Source organism: Rhodnius prolixus, unplaced genomic scaffold (genome assembly GCF_049639745.1).
Source record: "Rhodnius prolixus isolate KJV_2025 unplaced genomic scaffold, Rpr scaffold_11, whole genome shotgun sequence".
Classification (NCBI taxonomy): Eukaryota; Metazoa; Arthropoda; class Insecta; order Hemiptera; family Reduviidae; genus Rhodnius; species Rhodnius prolixus.
In genome coordinates this window covers 9,572,646-9,589,875 of record NW_027411625.1, presented here as the reverse complement: position 1 = coordinate 9,589,875, position 17,230 = coordinate 9,572,646, and the positions used below count along the sequence as shown (strand labels likewise).

General features: G+C 33.4%; 1 protein-coding gene across 4 annotated transcripts in view; it reads right to left on the bottom strand.

Moving 5' to 3' along the window:
* Nucleotides 1-4,188: 4,188 nt before the first annotated feature.
* LOC141459141 (uncharacterized) overlaps nt 4,189-17,230 on the bottom strand; it is a 39,340-nt gene continuing 26,298 nt past the window's right edge. For 3 of the 4 annotated variants that reach the window (XM_074137789.1, XM_074137791.1, XM_074137790.1), the window contains exons 9-10: nt 14,676-16,665; nt 4,189-4,415 (exon numbers count right to left, since the gene is read on the bottom strand). In XM_074137789.1, the coding sequence (XP_073993890.1) occupies nt 4,354-4,415; nt 14,676-16,665 (2,052 nt within the window). In that variant the 3' untranslated portion in view covers nt 4,189-4,353. Of the gene's footprint in view, nt 4,416-5,977; nt 6,100-14,675; nt 16,666-17,230 lie in introns of those variants that run through there. The other variant, XM_074137792.1, reaches the window with a different exon arrangement.

The window sequence follows — 17,230 nt, the reverse complement described above, 5'->3', positions numbered from 1 at the left end:
TTATTTCATTGATTTATCACAATATTCATCACTTTCTCTTTTAGAAATTTGAGTTTTCATTGGATATAACCTTTGGGTTGGAAATTAAGCTGTGGGTGTTCAGCATAACCTACGGTGCATACACTCCCACGACTTTCTCTTTTGAAATTATTATTATTATTCGTATTAATTTTCTATTGATCTGTATTTTTAGTGGACGTGTTTACTTACCCTTGACTAGGTGGATGGTGGGGATGTTTTATGACACGTGAAGGTAAGTGAACGACATTGAATCTAAGACAATATAAGATGTAGTTTTTGATTACCAAGCTGAGCATCATCAGAAATAAAAGGGTTTCGCCCGTTTTATCCTCTCTTCTCGCATCGAGACATCGGCCAAGCGTCTACTAAAGGAAAATGTGGAAACACGTAAATGCACATACGCTAATTTCAGTAAAGACTGTTCGCTCGCGGATTTCTGGTACTCTGCAGACGCATCGCATAGTCATTCTTTTTAAAAGCAATCTATATTTTTTTATTTATCATCTACTAAGCATCTGTCAGACGGATAAACTCAACTGAATTAGGCAAAAAAAAAAAAAAACATACGCTTTCTTAAGTCTCTACCAAGTTTTTTTATTTGTTGAAACAGTAAAATTACAGATAGATCTCATTTTTTAGTTTTGAATTTTTGTAAACAATTCATAATATATTCCTAAAATAGTTAATTTGAATTCGGTTAATAGTTTTAATTAACCAAAGCCTACTAATTTCATAAAAATAGTAATTTAAAAAATATATATACTTATACATATGTATATTCAAAAGTACGATATATGTATATATATTGAGCCTAAAAACTTGACGGAAAAGCAATGAAAGAACACAATATAAATACAGGTGGTGGGAATTATAGTTACAAGATTCTAGTATACCAATAAACTTAAACCGAACTTTCAGTTTCTCACAGAAAACCAAAAGCTATAATATTTTTTCCAGAAAAATGCATAAAATAAAATGATGAGCTTATTTCTATCTTTGGCCAGTTAGTTGTTTAATTTTCGAAAATTCAGGATGCTCCCAAGGCTTAGAACGTGTAGCTCTAACGTGCTCCAAATCTTTGGATGCACGTATGACAAGAATTAATAGTTTGAAATTGTGAATTCTTCTGGGTGCCCAGAAATGCCGCGATTGTCACCGAGAGAACGGACAATGCTCAAAACGTTTCTATCGTTCCGAATCAGCAGTTATGGAAAGAAAGCAATTTTGTGCAACCGATTAAAAATTGGAGGATAACAGAATTAGAAAAGCGCTAGAGGGTCACAGACTGACGTCCCCAGGCTAGATTTTTTTTAAAAAAGACGGGGCGGGACCCTATCCCCACGGCACCACAGCCACACGAGGCTTATTGTGCCTTCCCCAGGATAAAAAGTTATAGTCAAAAAAAAAATAGAACTAAAAACAGTATGACTGAACTAAGCACACGGTGAGCTAAAACATTTTTCTTGTAAATAACTGCCTACAGCTGAATTGCAGAACAACAGATGCTGTAAATTGCACAATTCACAAGTAACATTTTCTCAGTTACCTACTTCAAATTACTAATAAATGGAAAAATTGTAATCACTTAATTTTATATAACAGAAATTAGCTGGGCTTTCTCCATCTTCACAAACTTCAGACTTTCTCACAGAGGTAACCAAGAAAGAAATCAATGGCGCATTAAATCAACGATATTACCTAGCTTTGCAGATACAATTACGCTTTCAAAAGCTAGATTATGGTCGACCTACCAAAAAAAAAAAAAAAAAGTGAAAGAAGGTTTGTGATCGAGTCCGTAGGTATTTTGTTGAAAGAGGTCAAGATGCTTTACAAACCATAAAGCCCTTAATTAATAATCATAAGCCTATTCCTTATTTGAAAAAGAAATAATGATTCCTATTAATATTAAAATTGTAATCCTCAACTTTATTAAATAAGAAAGTATAATAAAATCATAACAAAAATTAAATGAAAAAAGCGCGTTTTCTTAGACGCCGATAACTACAAATTTCGAGTCTTCCTCCATTAACATAAACAGATAACTAATTTTTAGATTTTATAAGGCTACTAATACATGGTTCACTTATCCTCGCTGCTACCAGCATCATAATATAATCAATCTTATAAACTCATAAAATAAAACGCGATTTTGTCATCAGGCTTTAAGAAGATTAACCTAAATATTCTCTATTAGTAGGTTAAAAATAACAATAACGAATAGAATTACAAATTAACTGAAATCGGCATTCGGTCAACTTAATAAATATTTATTTCGTACAATATATGCTCATCTGTGCAAATATACTCCTATAAGTGAAGACATTAGCTTCAGTGGTTGGCGTACGGATTCCACGCGGAGGTTTTACATTTGAACCCAGTTGCCAATCATTTGATTTCCTGTCCAGAAATGAACAGTGTCGTCTGAAACGAGAATACAAGGTTCGAAGGCCGGTAGTGCACTGAAAAAGCTCCGGGCGCCAATGACTTAGACGTTGACGCGCTTTATACAATATAACAAAAAATAAATCAATAAATTAAAATATTCAGTTCTCTAACATACAAAAGTCCGTCAGTTTTTGGCTCTCGAAGTTTTGTAAAGTTGTTTTGTGGACTTTATTGTCCAACATATTTCTGTTTTTACTACTTGCCAAAGCTACACTTAACTCTAATCTAAAATATTAAAAATATATGTACACGTATAATTTTTTTTTTCCTAATTGTTCTTTTTCCAAAATATCTTTTCATATTTTAATATATAAATTCAGTAAAACAATTTAATTATAACAAAGAATAAAAAAAAAATATATATATATATTTAAAAATATTTGTATTCATATATATTTAAAGAAATATACAATATCTTATATAAAAAAGACCCTTATTACGTTTATAGATAGGATTTTTAAAAAAATAAGAAAACGAAAATTTAACATTTTTAGAATACATTTTGATTGTGTGAAGTTTAATTTTAAATTAAAATGACTAGGAAATAATTTCTATTTGAATACATAAACAAATTTGGCGTGAACATTCCTTTCTCTTAGCACTGGCGAAATCTTGCTTTAAATGACTTTTATTTTTCTAACAGATGTTAGTCAGATTACACGAAATTGAACTATACATTCAGTTGAAACAGCTGACAGCAAACTTGTCACAATTATAGTAGTCGCCCACTTGAATTGGGGATACAAGGTCACCTCTCAAAACGGTTCGTTTTAACCCCTCTCACCAGGCCTTTCAATTTAAAAGTAGCTGTTTGTTATTAAAATGTTTTACCATTGTTACTATGGTGACAGTTATTTATTTTATTTCACTACACATTATATTTGTACTTCAAATAATTATAATTCTTAATTTTTTCGACTTTGGGAAAACTGCAGCTAGTAATAGTAACTAGCTAGTTATAGCACTACTCCGCGTAGTAGAAAGCAATTTGGCCTTGAACTGCCAATTCTAGCGGCAACTACTAAGTAGGGGACATTAGTTTTAACTGTAAACAATCATTATTTTTATTAAAAAAAAATTATAACTTTTATTTTATCAATTATTGGCTTCACTACTTTGTGGCGAATAATCGTGCAGCTTGAATAAATTTACAGTGAATACGCCCCTTCGAATATAACTCCTGGTTTCGACGGCTAAAAAATGGATAATTTTATTACAGGAAACAATCAACATGAAACAAAATATGTGACTATACATTAAGGTAAACCTTAGAAGTAATTAAAACCTGTGGAGGATTTAAACCTTGGTACGTAAATGGTTTGTTTAAATATTTGACTGCAAGCATGTCCTGGTCCAAATTCAGGAAAGCAATTGGTATCATTCACTTTAATTTGCCAATTTAAATTTAAAGTTTCCTTGTACCATCCTTTAAGCTGGTAAAACTGATCACCAAAGACACTTTACAGGAAAGGCCACGTTCACTCACCCCCGGTACCCTCTCACTTAACTCAATTTTCACTTTAAAAAAAAATTTAAAAAATAAACGTGATATGTATGTCAAGTAAAATTATGTCAAGAAAATCATACGAATGTCGTTTTTGTTTTACAGAGAACTAAAAGCATGGAAAACTTATATAACCGCATTAGAAAATTTTCATTTCCGTGTAACAAATATTTCACCAAATTCGTTGAAAAAACAATAACAAAACAATGGATTTCATCTTCTTTAATATCATCCCATATAGTCAGGGTATAGAAATTGTACAGAATATCATGAACTAAACTGTCACACAATCAAATATAAAAAAATAACTATTTGAAAAACTTAATTATTTTTAGATTAATTTTAAATAATCTAAGCTGCCAAAAATTAGCTCAAGGTACGGTTCACTTGCCCTGATAGGGCACCGAAGTGACTGCGGCAGCATGCTCCGTAGCCAGTACTGCAGCTGAAACATAAATTCAACACGTATTATTTATTTTATAACCAAACAATCAAGTAAGCATAATTAATGGTTCTGAAACTGAATAATGTAATTACTGGTGACTTTCTTTTTCTGTAATGAAAATTATAATAGACACGTTTTTAAAACTTCAGTTGATGTTAGCAACAATTAATTCAAGTGGTAACGATTATAATAGGGCTTACAATGGACCTGAATTCAGTGCATGCAACGTACTCCAGTACCAAAATTCGAGGCTTCTCATCCAGCATTTCCCATAAGTCCCTTATTCAAGAATTCCAGGCAAAAAAAAACTTCAAAATTATACTTGATTATATAATATAATAATCACTCTCTATAAATAAGCCCTTCTGATTAACTAAACTTTTTTCGATCTTAAAATTCTAACAGTGCTGTCAAGTACGCTTTAACATGTATACTTCGCACAGACGATGAAAAAGGACTACAAGTGACACCTGCCTATGACACGGTATTCAGGATTTCATGGCAATAACCAATAGTATCCACCATCTTAAACTCAAAATCAATGTGTTTAGTCTACAATTTTGTATTTTATCTTGATCCGGATTGAAGTTTCGTTAAATGATACAATATTTCTCTTAAAAAGTAGCAACTCGGCTCTATAAGCGGAAAGGCTAAAGCCAGACGCAATGGCTTGAATGACCAACTGCTTAAATTAGAACACATTTCACCTAAAAGCTCAAAATTCTAGTCAAAATAAATACTATATCACTTTTAATATTACAATTATTGTTTTTCGTGTTGGTTTTTTATTAAAAAAAAGTTTAAGAATGCTCTCACCTAAAGTCTACGTGATCTTTTTTTTTTTTAATGACTTTATTTCTGTACATTCTACGATTGTATATTTGCCGCCACGACCAACTGATAAATCTGTTCAATGTATTACGAATTAATTATTGTCTATATTAACAAACACTTAACACTTTCTTTAGAATCTGCATGGAATTGTTGGTAGGCAAGCGAACAATCCCCGCAATCCTGGTTTTAAAATTAACCAGGTTAAATTAATACGGGAATTTATGCAATAGATTCATCTTCAAACTTAAAGGTAACATACAATACCATTAAAGGATCAAAATTGACACGAGGTGCTTCTAAAAGTTTATTCGATCCTCGTCATTATTCATCCGATCCGCGGCAAAAAGTCAATATCCATCCCATCCCTGCTCTACAACAGCAGGGAACCGATTTTTTATTTTGGTTTATTTCTAACATAAGGTTTTTATTTCCATTTACTTTTTTCCCATAAATAATTAAAAATAGCTTCAGAGCTGCGCGTCCAAAAAAAGCCCAGATACTATTGTATATACACATAGGAAACTGCTTGGATTCCCAAATAAATATAAACCTGCAGGTGAAAATAATAATAATAATAGATATTTTCCTTTATTCATTAAAATGTATCATATTAATCAATAAATTAGGGATTGTTGCAATTAATATATATTTTAAATATATGTAAATGCCTGAATAGATTACCTGAAAATTTGTCCCGCACAATAGCGAAAGATGGATAGGATGTTGAAGGTAGGATCTCTGAGCAAGCCAATACAACTGATACTATCCCAACAGCTGGCTGTAGTCTTAAACATCCTAACAAGCCATCGATCGTTCTCAAGATGTGCAGGGCAAAATTTTCAGACAAACTCTGGAAAAAGTCTTTTAAAACATCCTTGAAGACAAGGAACAAGTAATGAACAATTTTGATTATTAACAATGTAAATAAAGATCGGTAGTAAGAGGAAGCGCGGAAATGGAATCGTATTCTGAATATGATTAAGGAAGGATGGAGTCTTGGGAGTCACGACGAGTTTGAGGCCAGACGAGGAATGAAAGGACAAGCAGTGTTCCAGCTTAAAGAGAAGCAAGAATAAGAAGTGAGGTACTTCGACATTGTAATTAATTGTATATATTTTAGTCAATTTTTTTTATATATTCTATATCTATACATAAAGGATAATGGACGAATCTGAAGGAGATCAATGACTGTTTACCAATTTCTTTTTTTTTCTTTCTTTCTTTTTTAATTTAATGAACGTCAACATCTGAGGTCATTAGCGCACGAAGCTTTTTTAGCACCGCGATTATTGTTAGTCGCCACTTTAACTTCCAGTATATGCTAATATCAGGCTAAAGATATGATCTACGCTTTTTATAATAAAGACAGAGTTGAATCTAGAATTTCGGGGAACTTTGCTCCATATTCCGTTTCATGTCGCTTTTGACATTGAATCAGAAGCGAAAGCTGCAATTCACGAGCAGACTTTATAAAGCTGACATTTCACATCATGTTACACTCCAATAAAAGCTACCCGCCGAAAACCGAGGAATTTTTTCGTTCCACCAAACAATTACTTGCGATGAAAAGTGGATTTATTTTGAATAAACTGAAACAAAAAATGAATAGCACCTAATAAGGTAGTTGGGCGTAAAGCCCCGCCTGAAAAAATAGGCGATCACTTCAGTTTTTTTAACTGATGTGAAATAAATAAGTACACAAAAATTAAATTTTTGCTTCTTTAACTGAAATTTTTTATATTATATAAAATGTGCTGATACAATTCTGAATTGGAAGAATATCTACTTAAATAAACTTTTTTCAACTTTACTGTGATCTACATACACCATTCATTGGATATTGGAATATTACCAACATCAATAATTATGTTAGGTGTGTCACTTTGGTGTAAAACTTTTTTAGTTTTTAAAGAAATTCGAATCCTGCGGGAGCTGTGATGTCACACTTCTTCATTTTGAAGCCAACCAACCATTAAGTTAAATTTCTAGATTTCAGTAAAATTTAATTATGTAAACTGCAGTAAAAAGCGTGTGGGAGTTACCTAGTTTTTTAGAAGTTCGTTAAAAAAATAAATCAAATGTTTGCCCAATTATTTTTATTAACAATTCTATTTTTTATTGTTTGCAGAAATATTGAAGAGTATTTTTATTAAGAATTAACAAATCAAATTGCTAATTTTTTCTTGTTTAAAAATGTATATGCCATAAATACATAATTTCCAAAATATATTGGCATTTTTTTTTTTTTTTTTTACATTTATTTATTTAATATTTTCTGAGATCTTAATACATTTTCAATTTATATATATGTATATGTGTATATATATTTATTTATATAAAATTTTAATTTTCCATTAAGAATTTAATGTTTAAAAAATCAAAAAACAAAAAATTAAAGCAAATACGCTAATTTCAAAATACAAGATTGCCAATTTTAATATACGTATAATATACTTTAAACATAGAATACTTTTAGCGAAACTTTCGTAGTGAAACTTTGCCATTCTTATAACAATTTTCAGTCTATTTAAATTTACATCTTATTGCAGATTAAAGAAGTTAATTAAAAAAAAAAAAAACTTCTGAATTTGACTGAAATAAAAAACTGAATTAGAGAGTAATTTACTAAAAAAAAAATATCTTTCCTTAGTTGTTTTTTTTTACATCCAAACTTGGATAGAAAAAGAAAAACAAAAAAAAGAAAGAAATTAACAAGGGCAATAAAATATACAGTTTTCATTGGTTTGGGGAAAAAATCACTGCTGAAAAAGACCTTAAACCAAAAATTGTACTGTTCAAAAATGTGTGTTGGTTTTTATCACAAATTACAAATATGAGTGAAAAAGAAGTGAAAGTAGAAACTCAAGATTTAATTCGATTAAAACTGTTTCATTAGACTGAAAATTCAATTCGGCTGAAAAAACAAAACTGAAAATGAATTAAACTTGTGTTTAAAAAAAGATTAAATCAGTTTCAACACGGCTTGAGGAAACAGAAAAGTCTTATTTAATTGAAAACAGGAAAACTCTAAGTCATTCTAATTTGACTGAAAAATGCTATAATGAAAACAAAATGATACTACACCAAGGAATCTAGTTCAAGACTGTTTCGCTCAACTACCAAGGAAACAAAACAAGGATTAACTGAAAAATATACGATTATATACAACTCTAATGCCCAATTGAATTAAATCAAAACTCAAGAAATATGCACTATAGGTAGTAGAAAGTCAGTTTAGATACAGTTCAGTTTTCGCCTCTTACTTGCAAAACTATTATCTTCCTTACAAATACATTTATTTTTCCATACTACCTACATGTATAAATATACAATATATTTTTTTTAAATATAAATTCTTAATTTTTTAAATTTGAGAAAGACATATACACATTTAAATACATTTTTATTTTATTATATTTCTCCCTCCAAATTTTATTAGAAATTTCAATAATTTTGTCACTGCATGTTGCATTATATACAATTCAGAGTTCATTTTTAGGTGTCAATAGTATAAAAATTCTAAAGTATATTTTAAATAAATAAAAATGTAATTCTTAAAAGTAAAAATCAATAGAACTGTAAGTGTAATGGGATCGGAAGTATTAAACGAGTTTTGTCATAAGGCTATAGCTGTAAACGTCGGACAAGCAAAAAGTGCTGAACGCGTCCGCCAATCTGACGGAAAACTTACTTTTTCTTTAAAGATAGCTTCACATTATTTTTTCGGACTACCGAATGTTTAGTAGATGCGCATGCTAATATAGAGCAGGAATCATGAATACGGTAGGACCATTCCAGAAGCTTATGTTTTTCGTCCGCGTTGAACAAAGAAGTGAGTTGACTACATTACATAGGGGGACCCATCAACCCGAATGGGCTGCTTACGTTCTTTACAGCGAGTTAACAATTAAAACAAAAAATTGCTGCCCTACTAGGAAGAGTTCCGTTTTTTTGCTACAAAGTGGCATTCCAATGAAGCTGAAATGAACCCATTTTCTGCCTTAAAACAATCGTGTGAAACACTTAAAAAACATTCTTAAAAAAAAATAAAATCATTCAACTGAGGACATATTTTTCACTTACATAAAGAAAGAGACCAGCACTGCATTCAAATAATTAGTTGTTCATTTCGGGCTTTGGTAAGATTTTGCCCGTTAATAATTTTTTACTATTTTATAACACTTGATCATTAAAGAGCAGATAGAGTACAGAACGATTTGCTGTAGTAACCCACAGAAAATTCACGATTCAGTTTAGGAATGTGATTTCGGAATGATCTTCGTTAGCCGATATACCACAGTACTGTAATAATATCCTAATTTTAAGGAATTCAAGAGGAGTGAATATTTAAAGCATCAGTGCTCAGGAAATAATAGAGCGTATTAGGAACTAAATTCATGGTACGAGAAGCTACAAGATCTTTAGGATAAATTGTAGATTTACTTTCAAACAACTGTTTTCTTTCAAACAACGCGATCGTCATACCTCAAAAGCTGAAAAACCTGCGATTTTAAAGTAGAAATTGTACACTTTTTTTTTAAAGAAGAAATTATCTTTTGAAGAAAAATTTACCTGATTTCTCCGCCCTTATAGAGAACTATTAACAGCAGAAATGTAAAGCATGAGTTTTTTCGCTTTCATATCTTTGTTTATTGTTTTTCCCTTTATTGTTGTGCTATTGAAAGAAATGCACAAGTTACCGATACGATAGTCATCGTGCAGCCCAAGAAAGGTTCAGAGGATTGTGCAACGACAGAGGAAGGCACTTCCACTGAAAATAACAACCGACTCCACGCTAACACTAAACCCTTAGCATAATGAACTTGGATTCCAACCTACTCGGGTAACTACATTTTTTTGGAAGTTCTTTGCTTAAAAGCCAGTACTTTCTTTTTGAACAATTTCCACCTCATATCTTTTATATTATATTATATTATTATTATTATTTTAACACTTCTTTCCTCATTTTATTTGACAGTTTTGATCCATTCATCTCACAAATACTTAACTGGTTTTTATTCGAGATTCGAATGCTCTTTGCTGACATGAAACCGAATTTTTCAAATTATCCAAAATTTAGGAATAAAATGTTTCAAAAAAAGATTAATTAGAAAAACTGGTTAGAAAATTAGTTTGAATTGATCAAAATTATGTAAAAAGCGCGTTAAAAAAAATTACTTTGGAATATAAGTGTTACAAATGGTTAAAAACTAATACACTGGCCAAAAATAGTTTCAATTTATTTTTTCAAATTTAATAAAAATGTATTAATTGTATAAAAGGTTTTAAGTTAAATGCTGAAAAAAAAGATCCCACTCACCTAGCACATGTTCATCAAATTTATTTTTCTGGAGGCGATTAAGAGTGGTTCTAGAAACCAAATGATGAGCCGTTAAAGAAAAATGAACATATTTAATGCCAGATTGAATGTAAGCACGGATAACTTGAATCGTAGAAAAAATAGTGATCCGTGTTTATGAGCTGGATGAACGTGAGGTGGTTGGCTTACTTCGGCTAATAGCGAAACCTAGTGCGGTTACGTGACGTAGCCTCCATAATGTAAAAATAATTTAAATAATAGTTTGAATAAAAGTCAGAAATCATTGGAAATGTAATTTATTTTCTTAAAAACTTTTAACTCCCTTTTTTAGACATTTCCTTTTTCTTTCTCCTTTTTCTGCATATCTACAATACACACTTCCGCAACTTTTAAAACGTACAGAATAGGTTTATTGGCAGAAACCCACAGAAGAATTCACTAGGAGTGGGAGCGGCAACGCCAACAATTTTTAGCGAGTAATTAACATTTATTTGCAAGAAGTGCATGCACAAATTTCAAGTGAAAACATTGAATAACTGATTAAAAGAATTATTTCAAATTCCAGAGTAGGAATGACGATTGATGAATTATTCGAAATTGTTTGAATAATGCGTATCAGTAAGGCGTTTTTTTGTTGTTTTTTTTAAACTTTTAAAGTCATTCTAAAAAAAAAAAATATCATTTTGACTAACCAGTTTTTATTAAAATTTATCAATCATTCAATAAAATATCACAATAAGTTTACTTCCTTAGAAGGAGTCACCAAATCTTTCAGATAATACATTTCCACAAATAATCTTGATACCAGTGAAAAGCAACAGTTATAGTTATGTACTTAAGTGTAAGAAGATGGACAATACTAAAGTATATGTAGGTCATGCAAGTGACAGAAATATTAATATGAATAAATATGGATTCAAATCAATTTTTTACAGGATGTACGGTTTTTAAAAATGTCAAAACTTCGCTAACCCAAATTAGAGCTTCAATAAAGAATACTCTAAGCAACAAACCTTTGAAGGACCATAATCTGTTTTGGAGAAAAAAAGAAAAAAGTAGAAGAAAAAAAAAACAGTCAGTGTTTATTCTGAATGTACTAATACAGTGGCGTATTTTCCAAGAATGCAAGACATGCCTTTATTTCTATCCTATTTGCATTTTATTAATTTTGGCACGAAATGAGTAGTCATTAATTTCAGTGTACATTCATTTTTGTAACAGTTCACAGTTGAAACTATCCTTCACATTCTTCGATTAAAATGTTTTAATTTTAACATGTACAAAAAGTTCAGTAAAAACCCCAACTTTCGCCGCCAGTAAACAGTTACACTGAATTACACAGTGGTAACTTAAAAATGTTACACGGCTTCTCCAAATTATAAGGCGAGAGAAAATAAGACTGTACTGCAAGCAATTTGAATTCATATTCTGGGCAATTATCTTCCTAAGTAGGTCAATAATATTTGTTCGAATATAGCAACAAAAAGCAACCCGGCTATTGTGGCATCTGTTCTTCCTTCCAAAATAAACAATTGGCGCCATTTCACGAAATCATTTATTTTTTTACGCATGTATTGCTAATCTTATGCCAACTCTGTTCTGTTCGGCAAAAAAACTGTTCACGATTTCAAAATAATTTCAAATGTACAAAACAAATCTTTTGTGCAAGAATTTTCTTATAAAAAAGCTAAAAACTACATACTTTTGATGTTTATAATAATTGCAAACTACCTGGAGTAGTCTTTGTAGATCTACGTAGTTAAGAAACGTCAGCAGAATAAATTTTTTATTAAAATTTAATTTACTCATTTTATAAATAGACAATAAAATATCTATGAATGCATTAAAACCTGCTAAACAATGTATTAGATTATTTGAACACTATAGAGGAGTTCGTATATGCCTTAGGTCTCAACATTCAGGACACGCCACTATCTGTGCGAACCCCCACCTATTCTTCTACCAGGATATTTTTCTTAAAACTCTAAAAAGTACCAAAAATATAAGGAGTGCACTGAACTGAGATTACCGCTGAGAGGTGTTTTGTTATCCTACCCTGAGCTTCCGAAGTTGAAATTTAATAAAAACTAGAACATCCTGATTGTATGTGATTATAGTTCAACCATAAAAAAAAAAAATGGAAATAATTGTAAGAAAAATCAAATAATTCTATAAATACGTCCAAAATTCAAAAATGTGGTCGGACATAGTTGAGTACCTAAAAATTCAAAATTATACTTAACTAAAAGTTCTTTAGAGTACCTGAATCCCAGAATTTCTTAGTACTGAATGTCACAATAAATTTCTTCAGAAAATTTGTAAATTAAAGATGAGGCGAAGAATAGATGAAGCTTCTCTAATTTTTCTCCCCTCTCTGAACGCAAATACCCCAGTGCTTTAGGCGTAAAGATTATTTGTTTACAGAAGCATATGTTATATTGGAAAGTTTAAAAAAAAGAGGAAATATAAGACATATTATTCATGGGTAATTTAAGTTGCTTGCTTGGGATAATGATGGGTTTCGTCCCTTTCCAAGAGATTCATGGTGCACTATTGCCAGAAATTACCGATTCGGCGAACCTTTGACTAAAACGCAAGCCAATGATGAATACAAATTCGTTATCCACCAAATTTAAACTGATTTTTGGGTATAGATATGACCCCCAGGGACAGTGAATGATTTGTGATACCATTGCTGAAAAGTATGAAACAGGTTGCAAATAGAAGTTTATAGTTCAAATGATCCCGGAGAATAAAACACTAACGGAGAATAAAGCAATTACTTCGTCGAGATTTGCATTGTGAAAGTTCTATCGCTAATTTCTTTCTCTTGAAATCTTATTTATTGAAAGAGCCAGGAACCTTACAAGTTTGTACTCTATGATGCAGTACCAAGAAAACATCAGGATTCCTGCTTTGGACCCAATATGGCTGTCTACTGGGTGAATTCTAATTAGTACGATAAGAAATAGTAAAATAGTATTCTTTCTAGAAATTTATTGAGACACCATTAAGCTTTATTACGTTTTATTATAAGTCCATATTTATAGAATTTATTTGAGAAGCTTGTAAAAAAATAAAATAAAATTGTCAGGACAAACTTAACATCCTCTTGTGCTCAGTTTTACTTATTTTAACATTTGTACACACAATTTTGGCTAAAATTTACAAAAAATAAAAGTTAAATAAATTTGATCGTTTCGAATTAAAAAAAAGAAAAGAATTTTCTTAAAAATTATTTGATAATAATAATGAGAAAAAAAAATGTAAAAGTGAGATCATGTAAACTCAGATATAAACATATGTACAAGTGATAAAATTACAGATGGCGTCTTATATAAAATGTAAAAAATATTATATTAACAAACGATTACTTAGGGATACAAATTTAAATATTTTGAAAGGTTCCGTTTTGATGTTTGTCCTATATAGTTGGTCATTTTTTTTTTGTAAACCCTTTGCACTAATGTCCAGTAGTACTATTAACCCAGACACTTAGGGGTATTCTAATGGTATGGCGGCCAGTGCCACTGTTCTTATATGTTAAGGTATATTACAGTCAAAATATAACCTTTATTATTTCTTACCACTGTAAAAAGAAATATGGCAATTGTGCAGATTTTACCGAAATTACATTAAGCAGACAAATGGTAGCTAATATGGAACTGTTGAACACAGAGCACTTATTTACGAGTATTATGATGCCAACTATTTGTATATTTCCCGTTTCCAAAACTGAAAAACCGATTCAGTAAAACGGTAATTTTCGGTTTTGATTCTGTCTGGAACGATATTGACCGTCTTATAAAACCAAGTAACAAATTTGAACTTCATACGATTTACCGACACGTAAACACCAACTGGTAAAACTTTTTCGAACTTTTACTTAAATATTTTTATGATAAGAACTTAAAATCACAAATCTGCACTCTTGCAATACTTCCACTTAGAGATATACGAGAGAGAGCTTTAATTTAACCGAAAATTGCTGGATCCTAAGTTTAATTCAAGATCAAAGAAAGAATAATTTGGAGTTGTCCAAAGATACAGAGCGTTTGGAGTGCAAAAGGTTTCAGTGTATGCAAAGTAGTCCTAAAGTGGCTTACCTCCGTAGGGCGTGGGGTACTGTCCTGCGAGAATGGGGTAGCCCAGCCCCACGTGCGTGTGGTGGTGTGTGTGGACATGGCGCTGTGGGGGCGGCGACCTGGAGTCCTTGGGCTCGGCCACGGTCGCCGATTTGTTCTGTGTCTGCGCGGCCGCCGGCGCAGAGGTCACAGGAACCACCGACCCCCCTGGACCTACAGTCACAGCTCCAGCCGGCCCACCTCCAGCATTCGCACTCTGTAAAGCTGTCGTCGGCGAACTGCCACTCTGACTGCCCCCTTTCGGTGTGGGCGACTTTATAGCCCGCTCTTGGAGTTCGTGTATTTTGTGCGATGGATGTGGATAGTACTGAGAAGCGTGGTGCTGTAGTAGGTCTAACGCTTTACCACTCTGCCCCCGGCTTAAATCTTCCGGACCATAGCGTGGTACTGCGTGCAACTGTGGATGTAGATATGGAGAGTTCGCATAGCCGGATACCAGCATTGGGTTCATTCCTCGGTACATGGAATGGTCGAAGGGTAAAGGTCCGTAATGCGGAGACTGCATGTAGCCAGGGTGTATATAGGCGTACTGGGAGGTGGGAGGTGGGGGCGGTCCCTGAGTTTCCATGGTGGGCTTCACGCCCTCCTGTTTCTTCTCCTCCTTCTTTTCCTCCTTGTCCTTGTGCTTGGGACTGGGCGAAGGATGCGTTTTCTGCGGCGGCGGTGTCGCCTTGGCCTCCTTCCTCTCCGGATATATATAAAACCTTCTCATGTCTTCCTGGCCTTGTTGACTGTTCTGTCTCTGGTACAGAAACGCCGGATTCACTTGGTTTTTCATCTCAATGCTCTCCTTTAAGATCTGATGGTTTTCATTCTGGTGTTTCTCCTTTGCGGTTGTGATTGTCTCAGTTTTTGGTTTTGGTGGATTTGGAATGTGTAAGGCTGGCTTTTCTGGTTGTGACTTCTCGTCTTTTTTCTCGTCGATCACCACCGGGTATCCTTCCATGTTATAAGGGTACCCGGGCACGTGGTATCCATACTGGTAGTAGTGCTGCGATAGTATCTTCTGCTGTGGATATTCACCCTCTTTCTTCTCTTTTTCCAAAGGTTTTTCAGTCTTTTCGGGTGATTCTTTTGGTTTTTCAGACACAGAAGGTACCAAATACGGCGGCTGCCCGTAGTAAGGATAAATGCCGTAATGTTGCAACTGTGGCGATTGTCCTGATTCTTTTTTATCAGCGGTTTTTGGTTTGCCTTCAACTTCGGCCTCTAATAATGGTGCCGCATCGTCGGATATATCAGAATAAGCTGGCGATTGTACATCATCTCTTGATGTTTCCAAGCCAAGCGCGGGCGGTTCCAGCGGTGTGGGGTGCGGACTTGCAGATGGTGATTTACGATTTTTCTTCTTATGCGATTGAGGTTGTGTCTTGGTAGGCGATTGGGGCACAGGTTTCTTCTCTTCAGGCATTAACGCTGAAGCTGGCTTCACTTTAAACTGCGGTACTTTAGTGAGTACCGGCGGCTGTGGGGTGGGCTCTTCTTGTATGACCGGTGAGGGCGGTGTGGGCACTTGGATGGTCATTTCTTCTTCTGGGGGCTCCTGTTCCTCATGGACTACAGGCTGTGGCACCGCAACTGGAATTATGGACGGTGCTATTTCCGGTGGATCTTCCTTTTTCACCTCGGCTGGCTCTTCTTCTTCGGAAGTGACCGATTCTTTGGTGTCTTCATCGTCAGGAGAGCCGTGTGCGTGTGACTGATGATATTTGAGTCCGTTAATATGTTTATACTTCTTGGAGCAGTTCGGCTCCGGACATTCAAGCAAGGCGGGCGGCGGAAGAGGGCTGGTCGCTTGGGCTGTTTGTGGTGCCGCGGCCGGAGGGGGTGGCACAGAGATCTGCGCACTGGAACTGGCCGTCGTACTGTTGTTTTGGGTCCCCACTTTTCGTTTTGGGTTTGGTTCCTCTTCGTGATTTTTACTTTTCCTTTTTCCCTGTGACGACTCGACCTACAAACAGAAATAAAAAGTGGTGTTCGCCCTCACAGGGCTTATTTTTAAAAGATAATTTACTATTTTTCACTAACAAATTTTAGTGAATTTCACTATTGAACTAGATATTGTGAGCCATCATAAATTACTCCTTTAGGTTATAAGTGGAAATCGGTGGTGCATACTACCCTCACAGTCAACATTACTACCAATTACGAAGGGATTAATTTATGGATTTGAATCTAAGGCCCCCAGAACACCTCACAGAACTCTCCTTTTAGAGGTATAAATAAAAATAAACTGCGATTTCAGTACTATTTCTTAAGAGGGATAAAAGAAATTAAACTGCGATTGCAGTACTCACTCTTAAGAGATGTAAAAAAATATAACCCAATGATTACCGTACACTCCAGAGAAGGTAGCTAAATTGAAAAACTACGCATGCACTTCTTCCTCAGAAAGCAAAAAAAGTGACAGACCGATGGAATATTTCTTAAACAATCTTTCTAATAAAAGTGACAGACCGAAAAGAATATTGTTGTAGCCATTTTCTGAGAAAATCACTATCAGCTGAAAAATCGAT